Source organism: Haliotis rubra, unplaced genomic scaffold (assembly GCF_003918875.1).
Source record: "Haliotis rubra isolate DU_JTF1 unplaced genomic scaffold, ASM391887v1 Scf156, whole genome shotgun sequence".
NCBI lineage: Eukaryota > Metazoa > Mollusca > Gastropoda > Lepetellida > Haliotidae > Haliotis > Haliotis rubra.
Window position 1 is genome coordinate 54962 of NW_025765514.1, and position 12124 is coordinate 67085.

At 39.1% G+C, this 12124-nt stretch overlaps 1 protein-coding gene across 1 annotated transcript; it reads left to right on the forward strand.

Moving 5' to 3' along the window:
• The first annotated feature begins 227 nt into the window (after positions 1 to 227).
• On the forward strand, positions 228 to 9217 carry LOC124270918 (alpha-soluble NSF attachment protein-like). Its single transcript, XM_046705978.1, is given in 10 exon segments — positions 228 to 426; positions 428 to 453; positions 1233 to 1312; positions 1682 to 1798; positions 3699 to 3745; positions 4726 to 4803; positions 5789 to 5844; positions 6293 to 6377; positions 6940 to 7113; positions 7717 to 9217. Coding segments are annotated over 10 exon segments (879 nt in total). The 5' UTR covers positions 228 to 360; the 3' UTR covers positions 7867 to 9217.
• Positions 9218 to 12124: the final 2907 nt, after the last annotated feature.

Genomic DNA, 12124 nt, shown 5'->3' on the forward strand with positions numbered 1-12124 from the left:
TTTGTAGTTGTTGTGTTACAAGATAATCTGGGTAAATGAAATCACTTTCAAATAATATTTCGTCTCTGACACTGTATATTATGCATGTCAAGACAAACTGTTATTTGCAGCATAACAATGGAGCTGACTTTGTCCATGCCTGACACTCCATAATAAACGGGCTATGGAGATTTTACGATGCTTCAACTAAACCGGAAGTAGAAAGTTATCCCCCCATCTTCATAGACGGCGCTGTGTGGTGGGAGTAAAGGAAGTGACGTGAATTTCGCGATGTATTTATGCCTCTAAATAGAACATTATTAAATTTGTGATACATTAAGATATATAGAAGGTAAACAATCAAACAGTCGAGAAACCAAGATGGGAGACGCGGAACAAAAAGGAATTATGTTGATGCAGGAGGCGGAGAAGAAACAGAAAGGGGCTCAAAGGTTTCTTGGGGAATTTGTTTGGGTAAGGCAATAAATCTCGTCACATCGTCAACTGTCATTTAATCACGATTTTCCTGATATATACGTCTGCGTGTGTCGTTGTTTGTCAACTGAACTGTCGCGGATTTCGTATCACTACATTGTATTTGTGTGATAATAGACGTGGTGTCATCGACACATACGGTACCGAAATGCCGCTGAACAGACCGTTGTCAGCACTAGCACTACAGAAAGTTACACAGACATGACAAATTAGTCATAGTCATATGAAAAATCTGGTGTAAGTTTTAGTATTCTGAGTTGTATATATTCAGTGGTTAGGAATAAACAAAAATAGCGTTGATACCTTTCTGTGGTGGGAGTCATCCCCCAGATTAACTACCTTAGCTTGCTGACGGGATTAATCTCTTTGGGCATATGGACAAGTCACCCGACCTCAGATCAGTAGGTCTATGATTTGAATCCTATCACAGAACCAGGAAATCGCATGTGTCACTGAGCATGTTCATATCAAATTTGAGCCAAATAAGTTACAGTACCCTACTATGCTGCCTGGGATTGCCTCTTTTGACAGGGTCACACAGATGACATCCTTGCCTTGTCAGCTATTGTTGACAAGGTATCCGACCTCTGATCTGAAGGTCTTTGATTCAAATCCCATCACAGGCCACAATATTTATTATGTAAATTAGTTAATTGTTATCTTGATGAACTTGAACATGTTGATCCTTGATTTGATGATAGTACTAGTAGTTTCAGTATCATGACAAGGAGGTCATTTGTTTATTCTCTTTTTGTAAGTGGTTCAAGCAAGATAGAAGAAGCAGCAGAATTGTATGTGCGTGCAGCAAATTCTTTCAAGATGGCCAAGAAGTGGGCAGGTAATCTTAGTTGATTCCTCATGATAGTTCTGAATATATTATAATCATAATAATAACTAGTACCATTTTAGCAACTGATCGAATAATCGGCCAGTCAAAGGATTTGGAAAGTCAGAGCCATAACTGATCCTCTGAAAGGTATAATCCATGGGGATCCATATAGATTTAAATAATAAAGTTATCAAGGCTGCAGTTACACTTGCCACCACGTACACAGCTTAGAGATCAAGTGGTTGTAAACAAACTTAGTACAGAAGTCAGTGAAACGAAAATGTTTTCAATAATAGTTACTCAGTAATTACATAATACAAGAATCACTCATATAGTGAGATGGACTTAAATGTAAAAAATCTGTAATGTTTGTTTCAGCTGCTGGGGAATCGTTTTGCAGAGCAGGCCAACTTCAGATAGAACTCGGCAGCAAACATGAAGCTGCTACACATTATGTAGATGCTGGGAACTGTTACAGGAAAGGGGATCCGAATGGTGAGAATAGACACTGAGCAGATACAATCTACACATAAGTATATATTACAGTACACAAAAACAGCATTCTTATCTTTTTCAGTACCAACAAAGTTCTGAGCGTAATGAAGGATGGGTTGAACACCATTAACAATTTGCATGTATTAGTACAAAAAAAAGAAATACAATACTTTACATGCTTACAGACTGCATTTGAACCAAATACACACTAGACAGCATGTTTCGGAGGTATCAATGTGATGAGGTACTCTCTTTTCCGACCGCCTCTGTGGTGTAGTGGTTAGAGCGTCCACCCGGAGTGCAGAAGGTCGCGGGTTCGATCCCCGACAGCGTCATACCACAAGACGTTAAAATGTGGTACTTGTTGGTCCCTGCCTGGCGCTCGGCATTAATGGGTACAACAAGGACTGGTTGGCTCGGAGTCAGTATAATGTGTCTGAGTGGGGTATTCATGCTTCACTTCGGCATGGTATCTCAGTGGGCTAGCACTATAAAACCAGCTTAAGTTGGGCTAGTACAAGCAGCCGCACATACACATACACACGCATGCGCGTCGTCATATGAGCGAAATATTCTCAAGCACGACGTTAAACCCAATTCCACCACCACCTCTCTCTTTTCCTGAATGTGGGCAAAATCATCAAGTGTCACCAGCTGAACAGGCTAACTCCAACATTTGTCCATGCAGCTGCCGTTGAACATAGTAAATTGGAGAGAGAACTGTCAGAAGAACAATATCCAAATGATGGTGACACATTTCATCTGTGGAGGATGTTTTTACAGAACTATTAGGGAGTAATCACCAGTGTAGACAGAGCACACACCAGCATCATTGGCAGAAGCATGTAGACCTCAAATGGATTAAATAATTACCAACCAATTCCATCATCATAGTCCATCAAAGGCTGAACTTGCTGTACTATATACCTTAAGACTCATTATTCACATGAAAAACACTTGTTACCCCTTTTTAGGTGATGACTGTCGTGTTTTGTTCAGTATTTGTGTCCCTTGCTTTGTCTTGGCTGTATGAACTGTGTTTTCTGAAACTTATTTATGTTATAAGTTATTTTTGGTCATGATTATTGATATATACCCAAGCTAATGACCCAACACTTGTTTTCGGTTTAGGGGTCACAGATGTCCCAGTAGCCATCTTTATTCCTACTTGCCTCAACCACAGGAGCAGAGTTTGAATCTCATATTCACCCCATTATGTTCCTTGATTCGTCAACACCACATTATGTGACCATGAGTTTAACCAAAGTGGGTTTGGTTGGGAGCCAGGTGGTTAAGTGTTTTCTCCTTAACCAAAGGCCTGGGTTTTATTCCCCACATTGGTACAGTGTGTGAAGCTCGGTTCCGGTGTTCCACATTGTGGCGTTGCTGGATTGTTGTTAATAGAGTGTAAAACCATGCCCACTCACCACAGTGGTGAACACGTAAAACCTGCATCACATAGAGCTTCCCTCTGAAATCAATCTGACAATCTGTGATATAACTGACATAGTGTCCACTCACTCATTACTACTTGTTTATGACCTGTGAAGATCTGGGTTAGAATTGGTCGAATTGGTTAGAAGAGGCGACTAACAGGATCTGGTGGTCAGGCTCGCTGACTTGGTTGATATGCCATCGTATCCCAGTTGCGTAGATTGATGCTCATCATGTTGATCACTGGATTGTCTGGTCCAGACTCGATTATTTATCGACCGCCATATGGCTGTAAAACTAAACTCACTCACTACATGTTTACATATTGCCATATGGAAGCAGTTGATTCCTGCTCAAAGTTAGCATATATTATAAATGTATATTTTTCACACTAATCATGACGGTGAAATAGTCAGTTCAATGTCATTTTTCAATCCGACAACTGTAATGTATTTCCTTCTTTCAGAGGCAATCAAAAGCTTACATCAAGCAGTAACAATCTACACAGATATGGTGAGTATTGAAGTCAACTGAAAGTCATGTAGACATGTGAGAAAATGTTACCATGACAACACCTTATAGTTATTTGACCTTTCATGGGATGGAATGTATATTTATTTTGTGGTAACAGTAAGTATGGTAATGATTACCTGTGTTGAATACATTCAGTATAGAATATTCAGGATGTGGTTAATTGTGACTTTACATCATCAGCATTTAGTTTCCACTAATATTTGAACTATGCTTGATCCATGCAGTGATGTACATGTTGTTAGTTGTTCATGCTCACTTTGATCCATTTAAGTACAAATACATGATAGGTAACCATGGTAACTAGATAAAGATGTCAGGTGGTTTTAATCACTGCATCATGAAATGAAGCCCAGCAGCTGCCACAACATGAGAAACATTCATTTGACAGAAAATTGATTTTTTGTTTTGTTCTTAAAATACCATGTAAATATGTTGCCGTGTGAACAGTAGTAGTGAAAGCTTACCACATGATTTCCTTACTGACCTGTTGTCATACAGTTTCACATGCTGTGTACACAGTATGTGGTTGTCATGTATGTTTGCCTTTAGGCGGAATGAATGAAAATTATGGTCCTTTTTAACATATACTGAAAATATGATAAAGAAAAACCAACTGGATGGTTGTGTTGACATACCAGCCATGGCGTTAACTAGTCACTAAATATATCAGGTGTTCCTTAGTCACTAAATATATCAGGTGTTCCTTAATCATGTTGATATCTTTTGAGTACTCAGGTTAATTACAGCTTGGAGTGTGGCTATATATTTTTTTAAATATTTTTGAATTTAATCAAAATCTTTATCATGTTTGTGATGTTATTTATTATGATGTGAATTCTGTGATAATTGAATGAAGGGTAGTCGGTTGCATTTATATTGATGTAACATTCATAGTGATCCTGTTACTTAGTGTTATCATAGGATCATGGTTTTGAGTTCCTATGACTGTCTGTTTGCAGGGAAGGTTTACAATTGCTGCCAAACACCATATTACTATTGCGGAGATCTACGAGACTGAACTAGTTGATATTGAACAAGTGAGTTGATAAATGGATCATTGTGTTTGAAATCAGTTTTAGGTATGCTGTATTTTACATTTTCCTGAGTAATTCGCTGTAAAATTGTTTTCATGTATTTTTCTCTTTAACAACTGCTTGTGATTCTATAATGAAATGAGGAAGTACTTGCAAACAAAAACTTGGTTGGGTTTTGTGCTCTACATTCCTCCATCACCATAAAATACTTATCTACTGTGGGGCGGTGGGGTAGGCCAGCGGTTATAGCATTGGCTTGTCACGCCGAAGACCCGAGTTCGATTCCCCACATGGGTGCAATGTGTGAAGCCCATTGCCCATTTTTTGTGTCCCTGCCATGATATTGCTGGGATATTGCTAAAAGCAGCGTAAAACCTCACTCACTCACTCACTCACTCTATGCAGAGTAGTGGTGACACATGTCTAAATATAATCAGTCAATGAACTGAGGACCTCAGTTATGAAAGTCAGAAGAGCCTTGTTCCATTCCCAGACTTTGTGGGAACCCTCCAGTGCGTGATATTAGAACAATGTGTAGACAGGAAGTCACAAGGCACTTGAGTACCATCCTAGAACATTGCTGTGTGAGTCATGTCAGCTCAGCACTCATTGATACAAGCTGGAGCCAGGCCTTGGCCTGATTAATTGGTTGAAGTGGAGATGACACTTCAGAGTGACCTTATAATCTTGTTTTGGTGGAGAAATGTTACCTTATATTCTATATGATGGAGTGAGTGAGTGAGTTTGGTTTTAGCAATATTCCAGCAATATCATGGTGGGGGACACCAGAAATGGGCTTCACACATTGTACCCATGTGAGGAATCGAAGCCAGGTCTTCAGTGTGACGAGCGGAGGCTTTAACCATTAGGCTACCCCACTGCCCCTTATATGATGGAAGGATGTAGTGTATTCAAACCCATGGAGTATTGATGATGACTGACCCCATCAGCTAAGGTTGTGTGTTTGAGTGTGGTGTTTCTATGTCAGGCCATCGCCAACTACGAGCAGGCTGCTGACTACTACAAGGGAGAAGAGTCCAACAGGTAACTGCTTCAACTACAATATTGTAGTCATCTAACATTCCCTGAAGGGAAATAGATTTGCATTATTAACCACACAGAGACAATATTTGATTTATGATTTATGTAATTTTGCTTCTACTAAATACAGTTTATACATGTTGCCTCCTTTGAAATGAATACTTGTCTTAGGGACATTTTTCTTTAATCTGATGTACCAGAATATCAGAATATAGAACATTTTATACTCGTCTTTGAATGTCATTTCTAACATGATACACATAAGGGAAAGAATATATGGATGTCAAGGTCATTATTATCGGGAACCCAATGTTTCGGAATACATGCTTGCTCCGGCGATAGGGTATGTACTTTTGAACATTGCTTGGTCGTAATTTAGATGTTGACATCCATAATTTCTCTTTTTGCTCCTGTTTCCCCATCATTATCCATATGTCTCTTTGTGTTTCAGCTCTGCCAACAAATGTCTGTTGAAGGTTGCACAGTTTTCAGCTCAGTTAGAAAATTATGAAAAGGCTGTCGAGATTTATGAACAGGTACGTTGTAAGATTCACCCTCATTCCACACAGATGTAATATTGTCGATTGCTGTATTATACAGCATTCCCTTGCTGATCCAGTTTGCTGATTGTTGTAACTGAATTTGATATGAATTAAAGACTATCTGTACCAAAATCTCAGGATGATATGACATCCAAGATGCTTTGAATGGCACTGTAGCAGTTGGTACTGGGTGTTGTTGTACAAAACAGCACTGTCAGAAGTCTGTGTTAAGTTATGGGAGTAACAATCACCCTAACAGTTTTGGGGTATTATCCGTTTTGTACAAGGGTACCCAGTGTATGAAATAAGGCCCATCCGACCGTCCGAGATGGTCTAGATTTCTGACGGACGGTCTAAATTTACAGCTAGCCAGCCCGATGGTCTGGTAAATTTTTTAGATGTTCCATACATCTGAGTAAATTCACCATATTTGGTCAGGTTAAATCCATTTGGGGCTGGTAACATTTTGAAGTTATCAGCCCTGATGTCTGGCTGGATTTTTGGCTTATTCCATACACTGGGGTACCCTGATGCCATAGTGTTGTTATGGTTACAGGTTGGCATATCGGCAATGGACAACTCCTTGTTGAAGTACAGCGCCAAGGACCACTTCTTCCGTGCGGCAGTGTGTCACATGTGTCTGGATCAGGTCAATGCCCAGATATGTGTTCAGAAGTACGAAGACATGTTTCCAGCCTTCTCAGAATCGAGGGAGTGTAAACTAGTCAAGGTAGGAGGATGGTTAACGTACTTGCTTCTGGATGGCCATGCTTATTAGTTTTAGTTTACATGTTCTCTGCCATGTACCAGTCCATGTAAACTTGACATGTTATTTCTTAGAGGACTAGCAGTAGTCTGGACTAGTGCAAGGGTTGGTTTGGTTGTTGTTTAACGCCACTTTCAGCAATATTCCAGCTATATGGTGGCTGTCTGTAAATAACTGAGTCTGGACCAGACAGTCTTGTGATCAACAACATGAGCATCGATCTATGCATTTGGGATATGATGTTAATCGCCTTTTATGACAAGTATGGTTTGCTGAAGACCAATTGAAGTGCAAGGAAGAGTATGTACGTACGCATGTACGAGCGCGACGCGCACACGCACGCACATGCTTGGAATCAATCTTGAATGTCACACCGTAGCCCATTCAGCTCAATTCTTGACAGAGGCTTTATGCTGCTCTGCATTTTGAGTGACAAAACTACGATGTCCCGGGTAGATTGCTAAATATACATCATAAAATGTATCTTATACTTCCCACCTCTTGTTTTAACAACTTGAATCTAATCCAATCTTCACATGTACATGTAACATTTTGTTCTGTTTGTAGTCGCTGTTGAAGGCGTGTGAGGAGGAGAATGTTGACGCATTTACACAGTCTCTGCAGGAGTTCGACAGTATTTCCCGCCTCGACCAGTGGCTAACTACCATGCTCCTCCGTGTCAAGAAATCCATATCAGCAGAACCAGATCTGCTCTGAGCATAGACATTTGGCAGTGGTGGACCCTTGATCATGCAATATGGCCCAGCATTGATAACGATGATTGTTACATAGGTTAGGTGTCATTGTAGACCTATAGCCAATGTCTAGAACACAGCTTCACATAAGGGTGTACACAGGGATCATCTTTGTTGGGAGTGTAGGTGGGTTGTAACTAAATGAGGAAGAACTGCTGCAACACGAGACGCATGTACTAGCTCCTTAACAAAATCTACTGATTTAATAGTCATCAGGATCAGTTTATGACTTTCTGTTGTTGGTTTCTTTGTTGGTCCTGTCATCTAATATTATTGTTATTATGGCATAGTGGTTAAGGTGTTACCTCATTCAGAAAAATTATTCCCACCAGTCCCTAGACACAAATTCTTGGTGCTCATACTAAAGTATGGCTTCTATTTTGCTCAAAGCAGCATGAAATTCTATACACATTCAGTTTGATAAAATTCATATTTAAATAATGAGGTCCAATGTGCACCTGTTTGTCTTGAACTTTATGTTCTTCTGGATGAAAGCTAAGACTGGCTCAACATAAGGCTGTAATTTTCAAAGGAGGGTCAGTGTTGGATGGTTATTGCTGATCAGGTTACTGTGTTTATTTGTATGATTCTTTGAAACTTTGTATATAATTTACATTTCCATGTTGCTGTATAATTTATTGATCAGGAGTTTTATTGCCACCTGTCATGGGTGACTTTGTCTGTGTGTTTAGTGTGTAGCTATGTTGAGATTATAGTATAAACTATATACATTGCCATATATATACATTGCAGCAATATGTACTGTATTGCCATGTCACAAGTCTTCACCGTCTTACTCTAATTGACTGCTGACTTGACAGAAAATGAATGTGTGGACAGAACAACTGACATGTTTTCAAAGCTATCAGAAATATTGTATTTAGATGGCCTCATCTAAAGTTTTACCAGTACCCAAAAAAGAAATGTATCAGTGGAAATAGGTTTTAAGAATTTGTTTGTAATTTTGTAAAATGTACTTCAAGTGGTTCTTTAACAGGAAATCAACCTACTGGTAGATATGTTTGGTTTGGTTTTCACCTGCCTTAAGGCATATTGACTTTGTAAATATGTAAAAACAGAATTATACTTTGGTTGTCCAAGTTATTTACATATCGCATGATGATGAACCCGTGTGGTATCATGTCACTGTTAAATTCCTTGTGCAGGCTATCAATGACCAAGTTACACCAAGTGATTCCACTATGACAGCCGTCATTCTCTTCCCACAGAGGTTACTTGTCATATCTTCCTACGAACCTCTGTTCTAATACGGCCATATTTCCCGGTTCTCGTAAAATCCCCTAGCGGCAAAAGATCGCAACACGAATTATCTCCCTTCTTTCTATCCAATCAGAACACGTGTTACATCGACTTAGATTCAACTTGACTAACACAAGCAAACGTGAGGCCACAAATATCCCCCATCTGCCGGGGACTTGTGTTGATGTTACACACAAGACGTTTAATGGCTAGCTTGTCCGTTGTCAACGAGGGCGATGGAGACGCCACTGATCCGCTATAACATGACTGAGTTCTGTCTAGAAGAAACGTTTGCGCATCGCGCAGGGGAAGAGGTTTAGTTTTCTCGAAATATACGGAAATTACCGAGGCCTTGCGAATGATCACTTTTGAAACAACGTCGCTGATTGCACAACTAAATCTGATTGCCTCCAATCACGAGTCTTGAACGCTCACACCATGAAAGGGACGTATTAGAACAGAGGTTACGTAGGAAGATATGACAGGAGTAACCTCTGTGGGAAGAGAATGGACAGCCGTAAGCTTATACTAAATAATTACGATTATTTTGGCACCAAGATAACTTTGCAAAACATGCTTCATGTAGGATTATAAGCTGAGAGCGACACTCCTAAGCAGTGGCTCATTCTCTTCTACAGTGAGTGTGTGAGACATTGTCTATGACCTATATCCTGCAGTGTAAGCCCTTGTTACTCTAGGTACAGATGTTGGGTTAGTTTGATTGCATGCTGTCTCACTAAAATGAACACATACTGAAATCTTTTACTATTATATTCTATCTGTTATAATCGTAATATGTTGATATTTCCTGGGTTCGAATGACTCACAAACCCTCTGTGATACATGACTCATGATATGATGAAATGTCTTGTACAACAATTAATTCTTGGACTGTTTCAGCTTACTGTGATGAACCTTTGTGTAAATCCTTTGCAACATCATGTTATTATATTTTCCATGCAAATTCTATATGTTATCTCGATAGTAACCAACTATTTGCCGTTCCAAAATAAGAATGTTGTAATTATTGCAGTCATTACCGTGAGTCTGTATCACAGTGGAGTATGCATCCTCAGTTAGATACAGGTGTCCAGTTTACCTGTATTCCTGTAACCTACTGTTCCAGTGTGAATGTTGTGTTGAGTGGTGCTCATGGAAACGAAGGTTTTAACTGACTTCATGTTTGTGATATATGAAGATCATTGTGATTTGTCTGTAATTGTTACCAAGATACTGTTCTTCTCTATTTCCCATTCCTGACATTGTGAAATATTATAATTAGATTTGATGGTTTAGCTAATCATGTCCAGTCGATCATTTTGCATTTTGATATTGAAGTAGACTTACAGATTATTCTCCATCTAGTTAATTCCTCAACATCAGAATAAACACACATTAATCTTTCTTTGTGTTTCCAATTGAATGTCCATCTGGATTCTTTACAAACAAGCAAGAATGAGCAACAGCAACATAAGAGAGCAACAGAGGATGATTCTGTCTGACAAACAAGCAGGGATATGAGCACACAGCTGAAGTACTGGGTGCTGTTGTACAAAACAACCTTAGTGCTAAGACGACCTTAAGTCTATGTTAAGGTATGGGAGTTATGATCACCTTAGTGCTAAGACGACCTTAAGTCTATGTTAAGGTATGGGAGTTATGATCACCTTAGTGCTAAGACGACCTTAAGTCTATGTTAAGGTATGGGACATGATCACCTTAGTGCTAAGACGATCTTAAGTCTATGTTAAGGTATGGGACTTATGATCACCACGATCTTAAGTCTATGCTAAGACATGATCTTAAGTCTATTAAGTCTATGTTAAGGTATGGGACTTAATGATCAGTATCTTATGGCTAAGGTGACCTAAATAAGTCTATGTTAAGGTATGGGACTTATGGTCACCTTAGTGCTAAGACTACCTTAAGTCTCTGTTAATGGTGGACTTATGGTCACCTTAATAGTGCTAAAGCACCTAAGTCTATGTTAAGGTATGGTCACTAAGGCTAAGACTACCTAATGTGTATGTTAAGGTATGGGACTTATGGTCACCTTAGTGCTAAGATCACATTGTACAATGGTACCCTGGTCAACTTGTGACAATAGGGTAATTGCTATATTCAGGTATAGAAGCCTTCCAATAGACACACACAGGCTTGTTTCATCCCATTTATTCAGGACCATGTGGATACATCATATAATATCATGTACATAACAAGACTCTTGGCTTTGGATGTACACCGATGTACATATTTACAAAGCAGACATAAATATGGAATTTATACATCACGTTTTTGTACATATTGAGTGCTGTGGTATTTACAAGCCAGGATCACAGATCACATGGTATGTCAGACTATGTACAGTGTCAAAAGATTCCAGCAAATACCTCCCACTGTGTAACCTAAAAAATATGAATAATAATTAGAAATGTCATCATCATCACCATCAAAATGTCCACTCCTATCACTGCCTCTATCTGAAGTTACCTGTATAAATGTATGAAAGCATGGAAAGAAAAAATTGCATATTTATGAACAGTTACAGATGTAGTGTGAAAGAACGTTGGAAAATACACATATGATTATGCTCTTGGGAGTCTGTCTTGTTGTGATGAGTGAGTATGGTTTTACGCCACTTTTAGCAATATTCCAGCAATATCACGGCGGGGAACACCAGACACTAAAAGTGGCAGTGATTAAACTTTTCATAAACCAACAATTCACATGATGTTTCAAGTTTGAATTAGTTTTAGAATTTGTGCAACCAAGTGAAAGCCCACTCCTTTTGATGCTAAAACTACATATATGGTTATATGTACCCTACTTAAAGTAGCAGAGCACCATCCTTAGGGATGCCACGATACATCGATACTCTTTCTAAGACGATACAATTATCGATGCATTCAAAACTGTATCGATATTTAGTTTTGAAAGTATCGGTTTAAATATGTTTATGT